Genomic DNA, 25,851 nt, shown 5'->3' on the forward strand with positions numbered 1-25,851 from the left:
CTAGGATAAGAGGAAAAACAACAACCTAATGACATTACTAGTCACTATAGCTACACAGGTAAAAAAGAATTCTAACTATTTAATGCAATTGTCTAAAAGGTCAAAGATAGTTGTGGAATTTAATTAGTTCACCTTATACTATTCCTTACTGAAAAATGTTATGTGGCCCCTGATTATATAACACATTCTGACAAAATTCGTGGAGTTATTAAAAAGCAGCTAAAATATAAACTGAGTCACACAAGAATGTTTCATCACCCTGAAAAGAGAAAACATGGCCTTACTACAATAAATCACTTCTGACAAGACACCTTAAGGCACTTCCAAATTCTCATGATTTAGGATGCTATTAATTTGCTACCCAAAAAAAGTAGCAAAAAAGTACTCTGCACCGTAATAATAATGTATTTCAAATACATTGTTTTTGTTTTTTTTGAAACAGGATTTCATGGCAGCTTTGGACCCTGTGATGAAAACTAGGTCTTGTAGACCAGGTTGGCCTCGAACTCATAGAGATCCTCTGCCTCTGAGTGCTGGGATTAAAGTCGTAAGCTACCACTGCCTGGCTTCAAATACAATTTTAACTCAATGAACTGATGTCCTAACAATGCAGCTGCCTGTTAGTCGGCACTGACTATGCAGTATCTAAGAGGACACATTCTTAACATCTATACTGAAACTATATAGAGGACAATCTTGCCAGTGTTTTCCATTTTTCCAAAGTTTTCAAATATTTTTATTTACATTTTAAAGGCAATTTGGAAGATTAAACAATGAATAAATGAAAATATTTAATTCATTTAAATGAAACATAAGTTTCTTTCAGTGTTTGTTGAAGAATAAGATGCACACAAACTCTGTATTTACTTCTTTCCTATTTCCTGTTCTGTCCAAATATGGGCCCTGTTACACAGATTCTCTGCTTTAAGTATGTAACTTGTGAAAATAGGAATAAGAGCTTTAAGCTTTCTTTTTTTTTAAATATTTATTTATTGATTTGTTATGTATACAAAAGTCTATCTGTGTATATGCCTGCAGGCCAGAAGAGGGCACCAAACCTCATTACAGATGGTTGTAAGCCACCATGTGGTTGCTGGGAATTGAACTCAGGACCTTTGGAAGAGCAGGCAATGCTCTTAACCACTGAGCCATCTCTCCAGCCCGAGCTTTAAGCTTTCTATGGTAATTAATTGTTTGCAATTCTTAAAAAATATGTAATATACACTAGTTCCTACATAAGATCTAGTTTAACTACACTAACAAAAACCTAAAAAAAACTAACAACAGAAAAATCTGTAATGTGATACATATAAAAATGAGAAACACGATTGCATAAATGATTTACTTTGCTGGGCTAAGTATAATAAATCTATGACCCAAAGAAATTTATGTATCAAATCAGTGGATAAAATTATACTGTCTCATTGTTCTCCTTATTAAATTTCCTCTCGAAATCAGTTAACCACCATTCTTTCCGTTGCTTTTTTTTCATTAATTTATCTTTGGTTTTTTAAGACAGGGTTTCTCTGTGTAACAGCCCTGGCTGTCCTGGAACTAGTTCTTGTAGACCAGGCTGGCCCACCTGTCACTGCCTCCTGAGAGCTGGGATTAAAGGCAAGCGCCACCACCGACTGGCTCCTCTGCAATTTAAAGTACAAGGTTTTAACCTGAACCACTCTGCTTTGATCTATTTCAAATATGTAGGTTTGGAGCAGGATTGCCATTCCTTTTTCTACTGTGACTAATGCTTTGTATCTGACTAGATCCATTTGAATAAAGATGTCCACTGCTATAGCAAAACACACAACAAAGAAAAACAACCAAAAAAAGGAGCAGTAATGAGAAACAACTAGTATGTGCTATAATATGGACACACTTAACTTTCCTCAAGATGATGTAATCAACACTAGAATCTTAAAATTGCATTATCTTCTCCAGGTAGGAAAAGTTTAAGTAAAAAAATTAGCCCAGAAAGGTAAGATAAAAAAGCCTTTGCTGGGAAACAATGCTCCCAAATGTAATCTTAAAAAACATACATTGTAGAAGAGCACTTCAGGAAGAAAACAAAAATCTAGTATCTCTTCTCCATTTTCAAAGTATATGTAAATAAAATAATTATAGAAGTCAATGGAAAAAATCAAAACTAAAAAATTAAGAACTGTTATTTTCCATAATATACCCTTACACATCAAGTTCATTAATATGTACAAGTATCAAATCACATCATGTGATAATTGTACACCAGGGTTTGTTTTATTTTTAAATGGCTTAGACTGGCTACTTTAAGGCATTCCCAAAGGATTCTTATCCTTACATTTAGTAGATAGTGAGAAAACCCCAGACACTTTGGTCTTCAAAGTATAGTTTTCAAAGTGGTTTGTTTGGCCACAAATATTAACTTAATTTTTAAGCTTCAAGTTTTAAAAAGCTCCTATTTAAGGCTAATAGATAAAAATTAACATTTTAAATGAGTTTAACTTTAAAGACTATTAAACTTTTTATATGCAAAATTTTATGTTCACCATTTTGATTCTTTACCATGTAACAAAAATATCATTATTTACCTATTTTATATGTGACTTCAAGTAATTTTAAGTATCTAATTAGTTTCATAACCAAAGTATCTAAGAACACCATTCAACTTTATGATACAACTACAGTTCATAGAACTTGCTCATTGTTTTACAGTGTAATGTGTATTAAAAACAGAGCACACATCTTACAGCACATGCTCTGTACTGTTATAGGAGGCAATTTTGATAAAAAAAAAAATCTTTCCTAATGATTTTAGTAAAACATACCCTAGTATTCTGAAGCGTTGTAAATTCCCAGCTCAGACAAACCCATATTTAAATGTAACAACAGGAAACCTTCCTTATTTGGGAATTCAGGATTCTTGGTTTCTAACATTTCTTGCTTCCTGATGCTGCTCTATCCTCAATCACATAGGCTGCCTATAGATAGCCCCTCCTAGAGAGAGAGAAGCAAGTGTTAAAGGACGTGTTTAAACACTAAGTCTCAATACCTATGCTTACAGGTAGGTCTTCCTGTTCGTGGGTATCTACAACACCTATCTCTGCCACTAAGGAATAAAGCATATTATGCACAAAATTACAGTTCAAAATCAAAGATAATTTAGGGATGCAAACCGTTAGAGGTTGGTGCTTATTTTAGAACTGTTGACCATTATCCCTTTCTCAGTAATAGTTCCAACACAGTTAGCCATCAAGGCTTGCCAACATGGAGCCATGATACATGTTCTCTATCATATCTAAACATTCACTCAAAACAACCTTTGCCAATGCGCAGTTGGTTGTTTTTTCTTTCTTTTTCTTTTAATTTTTTTGAGACAGGGTTTCTCTGTAGAGCCCTGGCTGTCCTGGAACTTGCTCTGTAGATCAGGCTGGCCTCGAACTCAGAGAACCGCCTACCTCTACCTCCTGAGTGCTGAGATTAGCACACATCTGGTTCTTTACACCAGCTTTCAGAAGCATATCCATAAAATTAATGACTGTCAACGGTAAAATTAACACTAAGTATGCATTCAATATACCCACCCAAAAGGAATATTTGCACATTTACCAAGATACACTGTTAACACTAGGGTAATAATGTACTTTCTCTAATGTCGTCTGACATCTAATAATTAATGCTCTTTTTCTAATATACAAACAGAAAATTCAGTAAATTGACTATATAAATCATTTTAAATATTCTGACATTTACAACTAGCCTATATAGAAATATGTATCTAAAGATTAATTTATCTGAATGGTAAAAAAATATTAAAAGAAGATTCTCACATATATTCTTAAAGTCTTTAGGTAACAGGTGTCAACTGCTTTCTTAACCTTTGCTGTTTAATCTATCTAAAGACACATTTGCACCTGTGTGCACACTGCTCTTAAGAGCTCTGTGTCATCTTGAGGGTATCTTCATTTCTATTCTCAGGAGAGTGCCTTTGTTAACTGCCCAGTTTGACTTCATTAACCTTTCATTCTCAGAATAAAGTTGTCAGTATTACAGAGGAATAGAGGATTGAGTTAAGTAAGTTCAACAATTTCCTTACGTAGAGAAACTAATTACATTTTTTTAAAATAATATTTTAAAAATATGTAAGATAAGAAGGAGAACCCTCAGTAGTTATCAAGACTATACTAGTCACACACAGCACAAATACCACAAGCCCTTGTAATGCAGCATACCAGCTCAGTGCAGGAGATGTACTTAGTATACTCAATCCTCAGCACCAACAACACTAAATATAGTATGAACTATTAAACCTTTAACCATGCAATACTTCTCAAAGCATTCTCATGCAAAGTTCTCAATCCATAACACTTTAAATACCCAAACCCAAAGTGAAAGCCACTCTTCTTACTCAGTACATACAGGTGAGGTATCTCCTCAGTAGAGGATCATAAATATGATCAGCAGTCACTACTTCCACTGACGCATCCAACTTATGTAGCCTTCGCCTTTGTATTTTTAAAAGGGCAAGCTCAGATAACTGAAGTTAAACTTCTGTGTGCTCAAAGCTCTATTTAAAAAAATATTTGTGTGTGTGCGCGCACATGCGCAAGCGAGAGAGCGAGAGAGCGAGAGAGCGAGAGAGAGAGAGAGATGTGGGAGGTCCTTCTATCTATGTGTTGCTTTTATTGGTTAATGAATAAACAAACTGTGATAGGGTAGAGTAGAGCTAGGCAGGGAAAATTAAACTGAATGCTGGAAGAAAGAAGGCAGAGCCAGAAGACACCATGTAGTCACCAGAGGAGAAAGAAGGTTAGTTGGAACCTTGCCAGTAGGCCACAAGCCTCATGATAAAATATAAAATAATTGAAATGGGCTAATTCTAGATGTAAGAGCTAGCTAGCAATATGCTTAAGCTATTGGCCAAACAGTATTGCAAATAATATAGTTTCTGAGTGATTATTTCAGGGCTGAGCAGCCAGGAACTAACTAGTAGCCTCCTACAGAGAGAGAGAGAGAGAGAGAGAGAGAGAGAGAGTGTGTGTGTGTGTGTGTGTGTGTGTGTTAACTGATAGTATGTGCATGCACCATGTGAGCGTAGAAACCCACAGAAGTCAGAAAATGATGTAAAAACCCCTGGAAGTGGAGTTACAAACTATTGTGAACCACCATGTGGGTGGTGGGAACCAATGCTCATAATCGCCGAGTCATCTCTCCAGCTGAGAAACAGTAGTGTGTAAGAAAAAGAAATCTTTTCAGTGAAAAGGTAAAAGCACACTGGCTCTATAACACTTATCAGGAAAAACGCATTTTCTAAATTTCAAGATTCTTAGCTGCAATAGTAATGGCTTACTAAAACTGTCAACAGGGTACTTCTGCCAATTACATTTTTGTTAAATATTCCATTTCTTTTTCTTCTATTCCCCCTTTCCCTTATTTAAGACAAAGCCTTGGTGTACCGTCCTGCATAGCCTGGTACTTGCTATGTATCCCACGCTACCTGCCCTCTTGTGACAATCTAATCTCAGCTTCACAATACTGGGATGGCACATGTACAACACCATATCGGCTTTTCAGAACTCTTTGTATCCTGGTTGTACTTTTAAGATAAGAACCTTGCCATCTAAAGAACCTCTTTACTGAACATAGTCATAAGAGGTTCAATCTGTTCTAGTATACCTACAGCAGGCCTTTAGATTCTGGGGCCTCGACAATGGTACAGGGGAAATTAAGCTGAAACCTTCTTCCAAAGTAAAGTGAATTCTATGACATACCTAGAGACCACAGACTGTCAGTTACTTTACTACTTCAATTTTGTTTGTTTGTTTAACCACAGAAACAAGACTTTAGAGTACCAAGAAACTCAAACTAACTTTTATTTGAGAAATAGGTATTTTAGGAATATAAAAAATTTCAGGAGTCTGTACAAAATAAAAATATTAGACTAAAATACACTGAAACTTTTATAAATAACCAGTTTCATATAAGAATTTCTTCAATGCTAAGGGTGTGCTTGATACCCTTTCTTTTCTTTTCTTGTTTTTGCTTTTTTTTAAAAAAATATTTTATGGTTTATTTAACTTTATTTTTTATGTGCATTGGTACAAAGGTGTTAGATCTTCAGACAGTTGCAACTGGATCTTCAGACAGTTGTGAGCTGCCATGTGGGTGCTGGGAATTGAACCCGAGTCCTCTGGAAGAGCAGTCAGTACTCTTAACCACTGAGCCATCTCTCCAGCCCCCTTGTTTTTGCTTTTTGAGACAGGGTTTCTCTGTGTTGCTTTGGAGCCAGTCCCGAAACTAGTTCTGGTAGACCAGGCTGGCCTTGAACTCACAGAGATCCAGTTGCCACCCGCACCACCTGGCCTTGATACCCATTCTTAATCATACTTCAGTAAACCTCAACTACAAACTGCAGCAAAGCTGAATCTCTAAAAGACACAAAAATCTAGAAAATGATCCAGAACGCATCCTATGCTTTTTCTTATCTATGCTTTTCTTATCCAAGTACCACAATTTTACTTTGATATCTATGCCTCTCCTAGAATTGGACATTAGTAAAATTTTAAACTAAATATTCTTAAAAATTATTTTAACTTTAGGCTATTCTTGCGATGTCTGCAAATTAGAGTCTAGAGTGCTTACTTTGTACATAAAATAAACATTAAAATAGTGAATTAAATGAAAGAATAGAAAATATAACCTGCAAGGGTCTCTAAACATAGCATTTATTTCCAGTACTCAATCTGAAACAGACTGCATAATTCTTTAAACAGGAGGTTGAAAAAAATTAGAAAGCCCTTTAATGGTGACGATAAAAAAAATGAAATTAAAATCTGATTCTGTTTGCCAAAGCATTTACATAATTTAAAAAGCATCTAATTGTTATCAGAACAAAAGACTGAATGAAAATTTAGAAGTCTAAGTAACTCTGTAAGCCTGCATTTATTCATGATTTGTAATGAACAATATTTTTATGATTTCTCTATTGTTACTGGTCAATTTAATGGTTTACTGATGGCTGCTATCTCCACTAGGAACAATGAACTAGTTCTGAATGTTCTCTCTTCTCTCCTTCCAAGGTTACTTACTTTGTTAAACAGTACAACAACTCCACACTACCCCATAATCACAACTTAAGACAGCAGTACAATAGTACACATAACTTGCTTATGAAAAGCAACTTCACTTCAATAAATGGTTTATTTTTGAAAAAATACTAGGGCTGGAGAGATGGCTAAGCAGTTAGGAACATGCACTGCTCTCTTGTAGAATTCTCTTAAGGAGGACTCAAGTTTGGTTTCCAGCACCCATGTCTGCAGCTCACAATAATTAGCTGTAATTCCAACTCCAAGGCTCAAACATCCTCTTCTGGCCTTGTAGGCACATACGCCCCCCCCCCCCCCCCCCCCCCGCGCACACACACACACAATTAAAAATAAACTTTTACAAAGTAACAAAAAGCAAGGAATACATTCTATGTTTAAAAAAAAAAGGTGCTGACTTTACATATATTGCCAAGTATTTTCAAATTTAAAATGAGTTAAAATATAGCTATTTACCACTGTTTAGTGCCATTAAATTACATATAATCTATATGTATGTATAGCCATTACAACTTCTCAATACGTACCCCAGAGAAACCTGTAACATGTACATCATGATAAAGTTTATGTTGAAAGATGCACTTGAGGTTGTAAAGGAAGGAAGGAGAATCATGTATATACATTCTAATTGTCTTAAAGAAAAACACACATTATTTTGAAGTTCATAATTATATAGTCACTAAACACAATCAGGAAAAAGACTGAAACCTTCAACTCAACTCATGCAATAACAGGGTTTCTCAACTCCCACCCAGTTAAATACATATATATCACAGATGCACTAACTTCAATAGAATTTACATCTGTAGTTGAGTGGAAGAGAAAAGGCATCATTTCAATAAGCAGCACTGCACTTACATATGAACATTTAACAATATTCTCCCTAAATTCATATTATTTTTCTAAAAATACCTTTTCACCTATCCTTAGTCTCTTCTTGTCAAAGACTAGTTAGGTTTTTAATCTAGATTAAAGTTTTTTTCATATATTCATTAATTCAACTAGTCTAATGAACTTCTTATGAAGATTAACCAGAAAAACAGGATTTGCATACATGAAGTTAGTGTTTTATGGTATTAAAAAACATCCAAACACAAGAAAAAACAATTTTAAGATACAACTAATTTTTACTAATTTACTTATTTCTTTACTAATTTTTAATATACTCACAAAATAATAAATCAAAACCTGATATAAAAACACTAAATTTGTTATTTTATGATTTATAACAACAGGGCTTAAGGTTAATATACACTTCAATTTATTTGGCCCAAATTGATTCAGGGTAGTCAAAGCCCAAAATATCTTGTTTCTTATTTTTATAAAGAATCTAAAGGAAAATCTGTAACTTAAACTCTGAAATTAGTTTATGATAAATTAAAAATTAACAACTATATAATTCTAAATTGATAATACCCTCCCAAGATATGGAATCTGGGCCAAATTACATTACATTAACATGCAAGATCCCTAAGCTTTAAAGTAAAAAGACACCATGACATCTGTTCTTGTTATTCCATAGGTTAACATAAGAAATCAAATAAACCTTTGTGAAAACATAAAACAAAAAGCACACAGAAATGTTATTAGTAGCAGGCAGGTGCAATACCCTAAAAGTCAGAAAGCTGTTTGGCCTGCTCTTCTTGCAAGGTTTTCTTCAAAGTATAAATACAAATTCTTTAATTATATAAAAGAATAAAAACGCTAAGTAAAAAAACAATTAGAAGGAAATATGCAGACAGAAATTGAACAGACAGGGAAATTTGACTATAGTAGTGGGAAAATACCTTAATATGAAAAATTCATGAAAAGCAGTAGCAACTCTTTAAGTAAAATAAAACTATAACAGGAAATTAAATGCAATAATTTATTACCTCTGCCCACTTAAGAATACAGGTCAGACAGAAGACATGATTACAACTTTCTGGAAAACCAACTTCCTTTCCTAACAAGCAACTAAGACATATTGGACATCTGTCCGCTCCACTGTACAAAAGGCCAGAGGAACCAGCATTATTTCTGTTTTCTTCATCTGTAAAGAAAAAGAGAAAAGAAAAAGGTCATGTTTTCAAAAGCCCCAAAACCAATGACTTATGTTTAATAAGCAATATGGTTGCCTGTATCCTCAAAAGGTAGCCCTCCTACTCTACAATTAGATTTTAGATAAATGACAAATATACTCTTTAAATTCAATAACGCCAACAATTACTTTCTTTTGTGCACTGTGTGTGTGTGTTTATGGAAGGAGTAGGGAGAGTCTATGAAATTTAACAAAGACCTTGTATATACCAAGTACATGCCCTACCACTTAGCTAAATTCTCAATCAATTTTCTTATATCAGTGAGGAAATGGGGGCATAAATGAACAATTATTTAATTTTAAAGTATTATTTACCTGGTTCAAATGTAAAAATGATTACAGTGGCAAACCCACCCATACACCCATCCACTTCTGTCAAATCCAAAAATAACTCTAAGTTTCTTTTGGTACTCCATTATTTTTTATTGCACAGAAAAGAAATTCCTTCCTCGCCCTTCCACAATTAAATCAGGGTTTCTTGGACTGGTAATGGTAGCACACGCCTTTAATCCCAGTATTTGGAGGCAGTGGTAGGGAGTTTTGAATTTAAGGCCAGCCTGGGTCTACAGAGCGAGTCTCGGGACAGCCAGGACTACACAGAGAAAGCCTGCCTCAAAAAAACTTTAAAAAAGTGCTTCTCAATAGGTAGGCTGGCTTCAAACTCCCGATACTCCTATCTCAGGTTCCCAGGTACTGGGATCGCAGGGTTGAGTCAACAAGCTAGGGTAAACCCTAAAATACATTCTTCCATATTTCTTTTCTTTCTTCACACAGACACCAGAATATTATACATACTAATCTGCTTTTTAAAATAATTTATTAATGGACATTTCACTTGTTTTCAACCATTAGCTATGACAAAGAATGACAATTATGGAGCCCAGAACTCCATGCATGAAGCATGTACTCTACCAATGAGCTTATATCGTAACACAATCATCTAACATTTCAAAAAGTGTATCTACAGAGCAATTCTTAAAAACTGGAATTACTGGGTTAACATGTACATTTATAACATTTATAACACAGGAATAGATATACCAAATCTATCTCTATGAGATTGTACCTAACAGTAATCAACTTAAAAGCATATATACTGGGCCATAAGCAAGCAGTAGGTACTGTACAATACATACAATTCAATACAACCTGGAGCCCCCCAGATGGGAATACACTAATCTGAAAAAGAGATCAGTATTAAGCCAAGACACTCAAATGGAGCTCACATGGTTCCAGTATGAGTCTAGGATGAAGGAAATACAAATTCTATAAAGAATATCTGAACTGGGCATTTAGGGTTTCAGATTAAATTTATCAATATAAACACACATAATAATAGGCACACACATAATAACAGACACACAATGTAGGCGAAATACCCATATACGTAAAGTAAACAAATAAAAAAGATTAATTTTAGAAGAAAACACTGATGCTTTTAAAACTTTAAAAAGAGGCCGGGCGGTGGTGGCGCACACCTTTAATCCCAGCACTCGGGAGGCAAAAGCAGGTGGATCTCTGTGAGTTCGAGGCCAGCCTGGTCTACAAGAGCTAGTTCCAGGACAGGAACAAAAAGCTACGGAGAAACCCTGTCTCGAAAAAAAAAAAAAAAAAAAAAGACTAGCCAGATAGCTCAGTTAGTAATGTGCTTGCCAATTCCCAGAAAACACATTTTAAAAGTTGGCCAAGTAACACATGTTTGTAATTCCAGTGCTAAGGAGGCAGAGACAGGCCAACTGCTGGAGCTTTTGCTGGCCAACCAACTTGAAAAGTACCAGGCCACTAAGAAACCCTGTCTCCAAAAGAAAAAAGAGTGAGGAGTACCTGAGGAACAACATGCCAAACACCCAAGACTGTCCTTGGGCCTCCACACACAAATGTGTACACATACACAGACACACTTCACTCAAATCAAGAAAAAAAAATACAGCCAGCAGTTAAACTTAAAATGCTCAATCAATGAAACCAAGAAAAAGAAAAGTGTATAATTCTTACGACTATAAAAACAAGACAGTAATACTTTAGAAATCTTAATTTTAAAGCCTAGTGACACTGTTTGACTTTCAACATACAGGCTTTATAAACAACAAAGTTACCTTCCATATCTTCACACTCCTGATCACCCACATTCTGGTTATACAAAGATTTCTTCTTCATCTCTATTTGTGAAGGAGTCTCCTATAGAATAGTCACAAGAGAATGTTTATGTTTGCCATCTCCCAACCACATCAAAAGTTTCCGAACAGAAAGAAATCATTGCACACATAAAAGAATAAGCCAAATCAGTCAGTCTATGGACAACCCAGTACTCTTATTAAAATTATTTATCTATTATTATGGGGGGAGGGGTTATAGTTCATATGCGATGTCAGAGGACAACTGTGCAGAAAGCTGTTTTCTCCTTCCACCTTTTAAGTGGGTTCTGGGGATTGAACTCAAAGACTAACAGGTTGTGCTGCAAGTGCCTTTTAAAGCCATATCGCCACTCAAAATCCAGTTACTCTTTCATAGTATTTACATCAAGAGCTGCTTAACTGGCAAGATCTAGAAACATCTTGGAAACAAATTTCTAGATATAACTAGGTTAAAATGGGAAGATCACCCTAAATAAATGGGAATGTGCAGCACACTCTGGACTACATAAAAAGGAGAAAACTGGCTAACCACCAGAATGCACAGATCTCTGCTTCATGGTCAGACTGAACAATCTGATCAATGTGATCAGCCAGCAACCTACTCCTGCCACTTAACTTTCCCCACCAAGTGGTATTTATCCCTTTGAATTCTCAGACAAAACAAACCCTTTCTTCAGTTTCTTCTTGTCAGGTATTTTGTCACAAACACAAGAAAAGTAACTAACACAAGAAGTTTTATATAACTATTAGTTATCAAGGGTTAGATAATAAATTCTCTAACACAGACTTAAGTATAGTGTCTTATACATGGAAAAAAATCAACTTAAAATGGAATTATCTGGTAAACTGATGTTGTATGTGGAACTTATGATATTCAAGAAACAGCAAAATATGGGGAGATAAAATAGGTTCACAGAAAATCTATACAAAAAATCGCTACACGGCATCTATAACCACACACAACTTTCCCTACTATCAACATTCCACACCAGAGTAATGTTTGTCAAAAATCAATTAATCTTACTTAATACGATATTATCACTCAAGCCCATAGTTTCTACTTAGAGTACACTCTTGGTGTTGTAAGACATCTATTAACCATTTACGGCTGTGGTGTCTGAATAGGGTTCACTGCCCTATAATTTACCACCTGTGTTCTACCTATTTACTCCTTCCTACTCCAAATCCCTGACTATTGGTCTTTTTAACTATGTGCATAGTACTGCCTTTGCTAGAATATTATCTGGTTAGAATCACGGCTTATATCCTTTTCAAACTATTTCTTTTAGTAATACATGCATTAAGGGTCCCTCTTTATTTTTCTCAGCATCTATTAACTGCATAAAACAATTGAGTTTCATTGCAGCATTTTCCTATATATGCCTATTCCACACCATAATCGTGGTATTCTGCCTCGGATCTTCCCACTAATCCTATTATCTTCCCTAACAGCCCCTTCTGGTTTTATATATCCCCTCACCTTTTCTAAATCCCCGTGAGTGAAAACATGTGATACCTGTCTCAATTTGCCTTTTCTCACATAATTTCCAGTTTCATTACTTTTCCTGAAAATGCTGTAATTTCATTTTTCTTAACATCACTAACTTAAATGACAAAGTCAAACCTAAAATTATTTTTAAAACACTACCTTCCATAAATGCTTGTATGTCACCTGAAGAGAAACATTGTATATATAGGAAAGAATTTACATTTAGCAGATTAAATTTTATGTCTATTAGAGACAAAGATCACTAAGATATTATTTTATAACCAAACACTACCACAAAACCGTAGGAGCACTCAAGAAGAGCACTCAACCCTCAAGCTTGGCAAGCAAAAAAAAAACCAAGAGAAAAAGGTACTGTGGGCGGCAGTATAGAAATAGAAGATTTTGTGATTTTGTTATTGTTGTTAAATCCTTCTCTTTTAACCAAAAAAGAACAATGATCAATTAAATGGTAATTCCTCCCAAACCACCAACCTTAATACAAACAAACAAAAAACAGGGCACAGAAAATAAATGTCTTATTTTGCTTGTGCTACAAAATACTTAACATTGTGTTCTCCTTAAATAACTACAACGTATTTCTCACAGTGCTGTACTGTCAGGTTTGTATTTAGTAAAGGTCCAGTTCCTGTTTCTAAGATGGTGCCTTATTATAGTGGCCTCACATGTCATAACGGACAGATGGGCAAAATGGCCGGGCTGGTCACCCCTCAAGCCATTTAATAAGAAGTGACTAATCCTATCCAAAAGATCACATGGCCTAACCACCCCTCAGAGCTTCACCTGTTAACATTACTGCACTAGGAATTAGAGATTCAACGTGAAAGGGACACGTATGATATGTGTGAAGGGGACACACATATTCAAACTACAACAAAACTCCCAGAGTTCAAGATTAAAATTAAAGAAAACATGATCAAATAGACTTGACTACTATAAGGAATGAGAACAGACTCTTCCATCTACAATAAAAGGGAACAAGAAAATGTTCAAAATGTTGTTTATGAATTGATTGTACTTTATTCTTTTTTAAACAAAACTTTTAAATCTTTTGAGTTTTAACTCCAGAACCAGTCTCTTTTTAAACAAATACTGTTATTTTTTGAAAGGTTTCTTGACACATGATCACCTTATTTGCAGCTATCTCTTACATATTGATACACATTGCTACAATGAATAAACTATAGAAAGTCATTTTACATCATAAATAACATTTCCACTTCTTTACTAGTACTGTTTACTATGTGAATCCCTTAAACTCCTCTTCCTAGTTATCCCAAAATATATGTATTTTATGATGCTTATTAAATAAATGTGTCCTTAAATCAGTATTTCACATTCCTTAAGTATTTGACAATTGTACTCCTATGAAATACAGTTATTCTAACCCAGATATTCATATAAACTTTTAAAAAAACCCACTTACTACATTAGTACCAGGCATGTATAGATACTAAATTGTTCTACTCAGTTTACTCTTCTAAAGAAAAATGCTACACTCAAGTATCTATGATCTGGATTTCTGTGTAGCTGCTACTTCCTAATAGGTGATAAACTGTCTCCCTGACCTCCCTTAGTACCCTGTCAAGAAGGCATCTCCATTTTACATGAAATAAGTAACTAACAGAGCAGATCAGATGCTGCTATGAGCTAAATAAATTTCTTGTGTTAATTAAGTACCCAGCTCAGGTATTTTATAGTACCAGGAAACAGACTAATCAACACCCAGCCCAACATTTCCGAATAACAGCTTCTACAGCACTTAAGTATCTTATTAAACTACTATTTTGCATAAGTACTTTAATATAATAATAATAGCTAACTCTATCGCTTGTCCCATTCCCTTAGGTTTGTTTTGTTGACTTTCAAACCCTTTTAGTCTAAAAGTAATTTTAACTGCATCAAAACATTATTGTTCCACCAAATTGTGGCATACCACAATTATTTTGAACCCTCAAAACACAACATGAAAAACTAAACCAATAGTGGAGAGATATCAGCCACTGGATGAGGATGCAGCTAGGAGGTAGAGTACTAGCCTAAAACGGAGGGAGCAAAGAGGAGAGAAAATGGAAAAGAAAACAGTTTGCAGTATCTGGTGTAGAAAAATATTTTAATTAAAAAAGGTCAAGTTTAGTGAATCTTGTCTATAATCTCAACACTGGGAGGCTGAAGTGGAAGGATCACCAATTCAAGGCCAACAAAGACTGGGGAAGGAGGGAAGGATGGTAATGGGGGGTTGTCTTGTGTTCTGATTTGGGAAGCATGCTACAGGTCTAATACTGTCCAACATACATTAAGCCTCTCCCCTAGCCCTGACTCAAGGATTTACAAATTAACAAAACTATAGAATATATAATATATAACACAAATAAACAAATAAATAAATCCTTTAATCCCAGATCTAGGAGACAGAGATAGATGGATCTCTGTGAATTCAAGGCCACCCTGCGCTACACAGTTCCTCGTGTTGTGCTGACCCCCAAACATAAAATTATTGTTACTACTTCATAACCATAATTTTGCTGCCGTTATGAATTTTAGTGTAAATATCTGATATGCAGGATATCTGACCCTGTGAAAGGGTCATTCAACAATGCCAAAGGTTCACAACCCACAGGTTGAGAATCAGTGTGCTAGAAAAAACATAAGCAAAACACTTCAAGACAGGAGTGGGCAAGGATTGTTCTGAAAGGGCCTACAATAGCACTGGAAATAATCCCAAAATGTGATAAACAGGATCATAAGAAAGTAGGAAGTATCTGCACAACAAAAGAAACAATCACTGAAATGAAAAGAATGCTTCCAGAATTGGGAGGGGAATCAATGCCAACTACATGGATTTAACATTTAAACACCAAAACATCCAAATCATCCAATTATCTAATGAACTAAATAAACAGTTCAAAAAAAAGTGACCAACAAATGCTTGCAAAAAAGTGTTTGTCATCCTTGTCAGTTAAGAATATTCAGGAAACAAAGGACAACACTAGCTAAGATTTTAAAAAAGCACAACTCTTACTCATTGATGCTATGAATGTAAACATGTACAGCCACTATGGAATTTTGCATGGAAGATCATCAAAAATAGAAACACCACCAAAAAATAAATAAATAAAAATTAAAAAAAAAAACGGGTCTTGAAAAGAGCAGAGTTACCACTACCCCATAACCCAATACCACTCTCAACTATACTCCTAAGTCAACATGCCAAAGAGATACTTACTGGTCCATGTTTACAGCTATCCTACTCACATTAGTGAAAAATAGAACAAGCAATGATGTCCATCAACATAACAACTGAAAAATTATAGTACATATACACAATGGAATTTTATGCAGTCAGTCATTTAACAAAATTGAAATGACAATTGAAGGAAAATGGATGCAACTGAAAATCATTATGTTAAGTGAAAAAGAAAACACACAGTGTTTTCTTCCATACATGGAACGTAAATGAGTGTGTGTGTGTACACATGTGTGTTCACAGGTCATCAAAATAGAAAGGGAATCAAGAGATAGAAAGAAGAGATCTCAAGAAAGCAGGAAACAAGGTAATAGATGAAATTAAAAAAAAACAAAAGGGAAAACTAGAAGGAAACCAGTAGGGAAAAACGGGGAAGTAGTGAGAAACAGGAACAAGTGAGCAGACAGACACACGATAAAACTTAGCATTTTGTATTCAACGTTAAAAAAATAAAAAGTTCCAAGCCCAACAACAAATAAAAGAGAATGTGCCCTATCAAGTTTAAAAACATTTCTATCATCCCAAAAGAGAAACTACTCCCCCTCAAGAGAAACTACTCCCTCTCAGCTTAACAGCTTCTCAGTGTTCCTCTTCCCTAGCCACATCCCCTAGAAAAAGTCATCACTGTGTTCCTTCTCTCATCTCCCCACTTATCCATCTGTCTCAAACAAGGGAAAAGGAGAGAACCTTAGACTGTCCTCTAACAGGCCTCCCTCCCTCCTTCCCTCCCATACACATACACACACACACACACACACACACACACAAAGAGAGAGAGAGAGAGAGAGAGAGAGAGAGACAGAGAGAGAGAGACAGAGAGAGACAGAGAGAGAGACAGAGAGAGAGACAGAGAGAGACAAAGAACAAGAACAGAAACAGGTAGAGACATAAAAACAGAGAATTGAATTATATCTCCATAAGAAACTCACTTTATGTGCAAAGACATAGAAAGTATAAGTGTCTTTTTCCATAAAATAGGGAAAAACATGCCACACAAATAATACTCAAGAAAGCTGGGGTAGCTTGTTAATATGAAATGCATTTTTAAACTTACTTTAAAGCTTAATTATATTGGCTTCCCTGATAGTTAATTTTACTATTTCTATGGCAGTTTTAGGATTTTTTTTAAAATGTATATGGCTGTTCTGCCCATGTAAGTCTGTGGATCATGTGCCTGATGCCCACAAAGACCAAGAGGTAGCAGCCCTGGAACTGTAGTTATAGCTGGTTGTGAGCCACCATATGAATGCTGAGAATTGAACCCAGGTCCTCTGAAAAGGCAGCCATCAGAAGTTCCTGCCCTCTGTTATCAGTTTTGAAGCAATAAAGACGAGTACTGTTCATGTACCACACTCACGTATGTCGCTGTCTAAGTACATGTTCTTATAGACATACAGTGCATTGCACTAAGTCGCCCTACCTGAAAAGTTCTTTCACAATAAGGGCTCAAGAAAATGACGGCTTACAATTTTTCTTGACGTTATTAACATTTACTCTCCATTACAACACTGGCTTTATAAAAACATTTTACAGATTATCAGTCATATATAACAGTGCCACAACTGTATTTACAACAAAATACCATATATAATTTATAAATTTCATTGCTCTGGGAATCATATAACTTTTTCTCTCATACAATACATTGGAAATAAAGACAATGTAGATTAAGATACGGTACCCTTTTTTGACATGGAGTTAGAGAAACACAATACAGAAAATAACAAAACTGCATATACAAGTACCAAGTGTGAGATACAGGTAAGGAGTTTCTAAGAAATTCAGAAGGGAGTAACCACTGACTTTAATAAGAGTAAAGGAGGGCTAGAGAGATGGCTCAGTGGTTAGGAGCATTGCCTGCTCTTCCAAAGGTCCTGAGTTCAATTCCCAGCAACCACATGGTGGCTCACAAAAATCAATAATGAGGTCTGGTGCCCTCTTCTGGCCTGAAGACATACACACAGACAGAATATTATATACAAAATAAATAAATAAATAAATAAATATTTTTTAAAGAGGTGTAAAGGAAAAGTATTCTAACACATTTTCAGAAATAATTCAATCAAATGTGCTTAAGAAAGCAGTAGGTACAGGTGAGAGAGAGAAGGGGGGGGAATGGAAAGTACTAGTTTTGAGATTAACACAGCAGCAAGCAAGGGAAAACAAACTACAGAAAACTAGTTAGAGAAAGAAAGAACACTGGGTGACAGAAGAGCATCTGATTAAGATGATGCTTGGCAAAGATATGGACCATGATCTATCGTAGACCTAACCCTCACAAAAATCAACAAACCAGCAGCAAGTCTGTTCAATGCAATATGCCTACGGTTGTATCAGGCAAAGAGCCTCTTACATTAGAAGCTCACTGCAAACATAAAAATACCAACACTAATCATTGAAACACTGTGTTAAGGCAGTAAGTGGTTCTCAACCTTCCAAATGCTGAGACCCTTTAATACAGTTCCTCATGGTGTGGTGATCCCCAATCACAAATTTCATAGTTACTCCATAATTGTAATTTTGCTACTGTTATAATTATATTGCAAATATCTGATATGCAGGATATCTGGTGTGCAAGCCCCAAAGGGACTGTGATCCACAGCTTGAGAACCACTGCCTGAAGGGATAAGGAGAAGTCTTTAAGTGTTAAAAGTCCCTGCCTTACAAGCACAGAGACCTGAGTGATTCTCAGATTTGTGTGTCGAGTGAGTGTATTACATTAAGCAAGAACTGTTAGGTGATGGCAGCACAGGCCTTTAATCCCAGCATTTGGAAGGCAGAGGAAGGCAATCTCCAAGTTCGAGGCCAGCCTGGTCTACAGAGTGAGTTCAAGGGCAGTCAGGGCTACTTAGAAAGACCCTGTCTCAAAACAACAACAAAAACCACACACACACACAAAATAATAACGTAACAGAAAGTCCTTGTTCCTGTATTTGTTTGAGATGATTAATAGAATGCATCTGCAACTGAATCTCAAGTAGTTCTGAGGGGAAATGTTTACAGTAGATTTACAAATCTTCTGAAAGTTTGCATTTTAAATAATTCATTTAACTTTATTTTGTGTGCATAGGTGTCAAGGTTTCAGATCCCCTAGAACTGGAGTTACAGACAGTTGTGAGCTGCCATGTGGATGCTGGGAATTGAAGCCGGGTCCTCCAGAAGAGCAGTCAGTGCTCATAACTGCTGAGCCATCTCTCCAGCCCTCAAAGTTTGCAATTTTTAAGTAACTTACAAAACTTACATCATCTAAAAGTGGTATGCAATCAAAGCAGTACTTTGGAACGCTGTTTCTCAACCTATCAGTCATAACCTCTTTAGGGGGCAGAAACCCTTTTACAGGGTCAAATATCAGATATTCTGCCTATCAAACATTTTCATTACAATTCACAACAGTAGCAAAATTATAGTTGTGAAGTGTTGCACAATTTCTAATTGGTCTTAATAATAAAAACCCGGAGTCAGATATTAAGGGGTGAAAGCTGAAAGATCAGAGAAGCAGAGCAGCCGGCCACTAGAGTTCTTACCTCTACGAAATCCTTAGAACCAAGCGGACAAGAACCTGTCTCTACAGACTCCTCAGACTGAATGTCCTCTCTACAGAACCTCAGACTGGATCCTGAGCTCCTGTCTCCTCCCACTTCATATTTCTCTCTCCTCACAACCCAATCACTTCCTGTCTCCACCTCCCTAGTTCTGGGATTGAGGGTCTGAGCCACCGTGGCTCTTGGCTGTTTCTCTTTTAGATTCGATCTCAGGGTGGCCTTGAACTCACAGAACTCCAACTGCAAGTCTCCTGAGTGCTGGAATTAAAAGTGTGTGCCACCACTGCCTCGCCTCTATGGCTAACTAGTATGGCTCTGCACTTTAATGTTCAGGCAAGCTCTATCTGTTAAAAGCACAAAGAAAATATCACACAGTGAAGTAGCAATGAAGATGATGCTATGGTTAGGAGTCACCACAATATGAGAAACTGTACTGTATTAAAGGACTGCAGCATTAGGAAGGTTGAGAACCACTGCTTAAGAGTGAACATTTTCACATGTTTTTTCTTCTGACACTAGAGATTTAAAAAAAAAAAAAACTTGTACCTGTTAAGCAAGTGCTCTACAACTAAACTAAATCACCAATACTATTTTCAGTAACTTCTCATCTATGACCACCATACTCATCAGTTCCCCAATTACACTGGCCAGATTTCTTATTGCTATCAGCTACTATAGTAGGCAATGGAGATACATGGTATTTGCATCACAGAAATGTCTACTGGATGGCAATGGTCTACAGGTGGGAAGGACAACTGATAATAATGACTATTTATAGCCCAACTTTAGACGGTCCTACATACAGATATGAAGCAGATACTCTAATATATTCAATCTCTCTAGAAACTCAAAAATAATTTCTATAATAGACTAATACATCTAATATTACAAAGCTACTGAATAGAATTTATGCAATATCTACAACTAAAAGGTGAAATATCTACAGTAACCTAACAGTAATTATTTGATTAACATTAGGTGTCTTCTCTACTGTGGATAACTTCTTAAACTGATTTCAGTTCTGTTAGAATTAGTAGAGCAATTACACAAACACCAATTAGAAAATAAACTTTAATTCCTACCTGCTCATTAAGCCATTGAGTTTTGTACTGCTATAGGGAACAAAAACAAAAGTGACTTTTAACCAGCTCCCATCCACATTTGACCTTACTGACTACACTCCCCTTGAGACTTCTCTGTGGCTTCTGTAACAACACACTCAACTCCTGCTTCTCTGACCTTCAGTGCTCTTTGGGAGCTCACATTCTTCCAGTAAATTTGTTAAGGCCACTGTGTTTCCATTCTAGGGCATCTCTCTTTTCTTCCTAGTTATTCCCACCCCTAGACAATTTCATGCATATCTATTGTTTCAATTATCTATTCAAGGTTTTTCATCTCCCCAGACTACTGCTAAAAGCCTCCAGATTTATCTTCCCATTCTCACTACTGCTACCTCTCCTTCCATTCAAGACAGATCATCAGAATGGCAGTCCTATCTACCCTACTGAACTACCAAAAATACAGCAAACACAACCTCTACAGGAACTTTTTTTTTAAAGACAAAAAGACAGTTACATCACTTTGCTTTTATTCAAGGGTTTCTATATTAAAAAGCTGTCACTCTTCTTTTTAAAAGGACTCCTGGGCTAGAGGGATGGCTCAGCAGTAGAAGGCATTTGTTATTCAATATTGAGGACCAGAGTTCAGATCCCAGCACCTATGGCAAGTGGCTCACAAACACCTGTAACAACAGTTTTGGCCTACGCAGACACCCACAAGAACAGACACTCAGCTACACATACATGTGTGCACATATAATAAGTAATAACAAAAACATGGACTCTATCTGAACGTGGTTTATACACACAAATGTAAATAATTTACTAAACTTTAAAAACCATAATACTAGTTTTAATAGTTACAACAAAAATCATATGAATCCTCTAAATATCATTTACCTACTATAATGCTGGACACTGTTCAAATTTTTAGGAATAAAACAGTGACAAAATGACAAACCCTGGGCCAGTGAGATGACTCAGCAGATACAGGCACTTGATGCTAAAGACTGGTGATTTGAGTTTGATCCCTAAGGTCCAAAATAAGAGAGAAGTCACTTCCTCAAGTTGTCCTCTGAACTTCATTCATGGGCTGTATTTGCAGATGTGTATACACATGCAATATAAGTAAATATAATATAAAAAGCATTAAGAAAAACTCTGTTCTCATAGAAGTTGCATTAGACTGAAAAAACCCACAAAAGTCTTGTTAGTAAATTAACAATTGTATGTGAGAAAGTGATAAAATGCCACGGGGAAAACTGACATAAACTATAATGGGAAACATGGGGAGAAGGGAGGGGATGCTGATTCATAAGGAAGAGTTAGAGAACACCTCAGCAGCATCGGAGAAATGGGCTTGGAGAAAACGTAACGAGATGAAGTCAGACAAGAGACTTGAGAAACTTAGAGTTACGAGAAGGCCACAGTGAGAACTACAGATTCTACTAGACTAAGAAAAAAGCCTTTTGAGAAGGTAAGTAACACAATCTAATAATACAAATGGCTCGTTCTGGCTGCTCAATGTTAAAGACTGTGGGCTCTCAAAGATAAGCAAGCGGTGTTGTTGTTTTAGGAAGTTATTTTCCAAGCAAGAGATGTTGGTATTTTTAAAATTCTCACACTGAAATTTTATTGTGCCATAATGTAAAAAGAAAAAAAGAAGAGAAGCAGGGCAGTGGTGGCAGAGGCCAATCTGGTCTACAAGAGCTAGTTCCAGGACAAGCTTCAAAGTTACAGAGAAACCCTGTCTCGAAAAAAAACAAAGAAAAGAAAGACACAATTCAAATGAAATTCTTAGGAATAAAATTCAAGTGATACCGGGTCTATTTTTTCCAGCGTACTTATTACTATTGTGCTGGGGCGGAGGGGACCACAGCACACACACTGACACCAGAGAACAGCTTCCATACTGACTGTTTTAACTCTCAGCTCTAGGGTTTCCTACAGTCACCACTGCTCAGACACAAAGTAAAAATTTGGAGGTAGGCAGTGGTGGTGCATGCTTTAATCCCAACACTCGGGAAGCAGAGGCAGGTGGATCTCTGTTGACCTAGAGGCCAGCCTGGTCTACAAAGTGAGTTCCAGGACAGGCACTATAAATACACAGAGAAACCTTGTCTTGGGGGGAGGGAGTAGATTTTGGTTTGGGGACCAAAAAGATGGCTAAGCAGTTAACAATACTTGCTGCTCTTCTAGAGAACCAGAATTCAGTTCCCAATACCCACATCTGGTGGTTCACAACTGGAGATCCTACACCTTCTTCTGGCCTCCATGGATATAGAAAAATAAAGAATTTTTTTAAAAAAAAAAAAATGATCTAGGCTTTAAAACTAGTACAACTGTAATCCCAGCACTTGGGAGGCAGAGGCAGGAAGACCACAAGTTCAAGGCCATGAACTTTACCTGATTTTCAGCAAAGTAAGGCAGAAGCAATTTACATCACTGAAAGACAGGAGCAGAAGTTGGGGTGGACAGTGTACAAGACTTTTTAACTAGCTTTTATTACCTGAACACACACCCCCTAAGTATGGTTTTACAGCTCTCTTGCACTCAAGTACCTAAAACGCACAGTGCTCCAGGCTGATGGATGGTTACCACTATACTTCATTACTAAAGGTATGGGACACAGCAGCAGCAGCATGATAGGTGTACCTTATCCCTATCTGGCTAATAGGACGAGTTTTCATCCAATCAGTGCTCCAAGTATGATGAGAAAACTAAGTACCCCTGATAGGAGGCCTATAACCACATGAAGGAATTCCAGGAAGAAAATTCTTCTTAAAGTTTCTCTATACCACGTTTTTAAGGAACATAATTTTACATTTTCTTCTTTTGCATTTTTCTCCTCTGTTATATTGAAGAATGTCTTTTCGGACTGAGTGTATTTACAGAAGGGCAGCGTTCAAGTTTTACCCAACTGAAAACTTAAAATGTACTTCAATTTGAAAGGCAAAGTCCACTATAGTGGAAGTGAATGACTGTTTACTTATTTACAAGCACCGACAAACAAAAACACTAATGCAAAAGTGAAGCTACAGGAAGAACCGTTGATCTTTGAAAACCTGACTGCATAAACAAAAGGCAGATGAGTTCATATTATCTTTGATAGTCTAGTATACCACGAATCCAAAGATACTTTCAAAATTTCGTTTCCCCAGTCTGATTAGGTGAAATTAACAATAACTTTTTCCTTCAGATTTTAATAGCAAAACAGTGAAATGGTCAGGCCAAGTGCCAAAGCAGGATAGAAACGACTTGGTCTGGAGAGGCAGGATTACAATTAAAATTTTACTGCCAGTAAACTACAAAGGCCAAGAATCTACTACCTTCAGTGTTTTGCTGCTGTGGCAAACAGCCATGCACGAGTTATCGTTTCCTTGAAAACGAGAAAAATACACGTATTAATGTCCCTTTCCCAAAATTCGGAGAAAACTGCCCAAACTGGGGGAGCTTCTATTAGTCAAGGCATACTAAAAACTTCATCAGTTTTGCCTACATGTCTTAGGTCACGCTAGCATAAGGACGGTGTCAATGTAATCCAAAATGAATGAAAAAAGCTGTGATCAGACATCCTAAGAACGACATTTCACACAGTACAACTAATGTGTAAAACTTACATTATGCATTGTTTACTACATCACACACGAAGACGGCTAACTATATACTAATGTAAATACGGCATTGTATATATTGACACATGGACATCTTAACTCGCCATTTCAATCTGGGAATGTTTTCATCAATCACAACCAGGTGTCTTTTCAATTAAATTTTCAGAATAACGTGCAGACGACCTGGCACAAAAATCCCTAAGTCTAAAGCGGGGTGAGCGATTACTTTAGTTTTGATCTCTCGGCCGGGGAGTCCGTCGGCAGCCCGGGCAGCGGGTTTAAAAACGAGGCGGGGTGGAGGTGGGGGAGGTGGGAGGCGGCAGCGGAGGGCATTTGAGGGAAAGGCCGAGCGAGCCGAGGCGCCGGCTCTTCCTCCGTCAGGCGCTGGGGAGGTCACAGCGCAGTGAAGTTTGGTTTCACTAGCGGGCTGGGAGGTTCGGCGATCGACGCGCACTCCGGGGTAAAGCGGCCAGCCTGGGAGCGCCCGGAAGCCCGGCCGACACGTTTCCACTGTGGGTGGGGGAGCGGCTGCGGCCCTGGCCTGGAGCCCCTTCCTGGCTCCGCCGAGGCCCGGCAGCCCGCGCCTAGGCCCCGCGCACACACGGGACCTCCACCCCGCGCGGCCGCCGGCGCTGCCCGGGGCCGCGGCTCCAACTTTGCTCGCAGCGCCAGGCGCCGCCCGAGCCGCGCGCGAACCCCAAACTTTGCCCGCCCTCCCGCCGCCCGGCCCGCGCCCCAGCTCGCCCGCCTGCCGCGCTGCGCCCCAGCCCCGTCCGTCTTCTCCCCGGGCCGGCCCCGTGTTTACCTCAGGCCGAGGTCCAGGCGTCGTTCCGGCGGCCGCGCCAGCGCAGGAGGCCAGCTCTCCCGTCAGTCAGTCCGCCGCTAAGTTCCGCACCATGGACTCGTCCGAGCCCGCGGGTTCAGCCGGCCCGGTCGGGAGCACGCAGCCACGAAGCCGTGGACCCGGACAGCGCCGCTTGCGCCACCGCCGCTCCCCTCCCCCGCCGTGTCGGGCGGCCTCCCCCTCTCCCTCCCTCTTTCGTCCCTCCCTCCCTCCGCGGGGCTCAGCCGCGCCGCCACAGGTCGGCGCGCGGTGGTGACGACGCGGGCGGACCTGCCGCACGCTGGCTGCTCGCGGGCGCCGCAGTGCTCGACCGGACCTCCAGGGGGCGCCCGGAACTACGAAGGCAACGGACCGACGTGGTGGGCGGGGCACGCCGCGCGGCCCGAGAGCGGGAGCTCCGGCGGCGGCGAGTGGCCGAGGCTTCTGGGAAACCTTCCTCTCGCCCCGCCCCCGCTGCCGCCCGGAGCGCTGCGCGCCTGCGCAGCCCGCCCGCCTTCCCTGCCGCTCTCCGTGGTGGGCTTCCCGGCCGGGTCCGCGGGGACAATAAAGATGTCTCTGAGAGACCGCGGCCCTGGCTGCAGTAGCAGAGCCTGGGAAGAGTTCGTGCGTTGTTGGCGCGGAGGCCGTATGCAGCCCTGCTGTGCACGTGCGCGGCGGCCCGCCAGTCCCGGGCATCCTCCCGCGTCCCGAGCTGGCGTCACCGTGGCTAGACGAGCACGGCTGGCTTTAAGCGCCTCCGCTCTAGGGT

At 38.3% G+C, this 25,851-nt stretch overlaps 1 protein-coding gene across 3 annotated transcripts in view; it reads right to left on the reverse strand.

Annotated features, from left to right (window-relative positions):
* Scaf11 (SR-related CTD associated factor 11) overlaps nt 1–25,293 on the reverse strand; it is a 44,982-nt gene extending 19,689 nt beyond the window's left edge. For all 3 annotated transcript variants that reach the window (XM_075960460.1, XM_075960461.1, XM_075960459.1), the window contains exons 1-3: nt 25,065–25,293; nt 11,253–11,334; nt 8,951–9,108 (exon numbers count right to left, since the gene is read on the reverse strand). In XM_075960460.1, the coding sequence (XP_075816575.1) occupies nt 8,951–9,108; nt 11,253–11,313 (219 nt within the window). In that variant the 5' untranslated portion in view covers nt 11,314–11,334; nt 25,065–25,293. The remainder of the gene's footprint in view (nt 1–8,950; nt 9,109–11,252; nt 11,335–25,064) is intronic.
* Between the last annotated feature and the right edge of the window lie 558 nt (nt 25,294–25,851).

The sequence above is a fragment of the Microtus pennsylvanicus genome, chromosome 2 (genome assembly GCF_037038515.1).
Source record: "Microtus pennsylvanicus isolate mMicPen1 chromosome 2, mMicPen1.hap1, whole genome shotgun sequence".
Lineage (NCBI taxonomy): Eukaryota > Metazoa > Chordata > Mammalia > Rodentia > Cricetidae > Microtus > Microtus pennsylvanicus.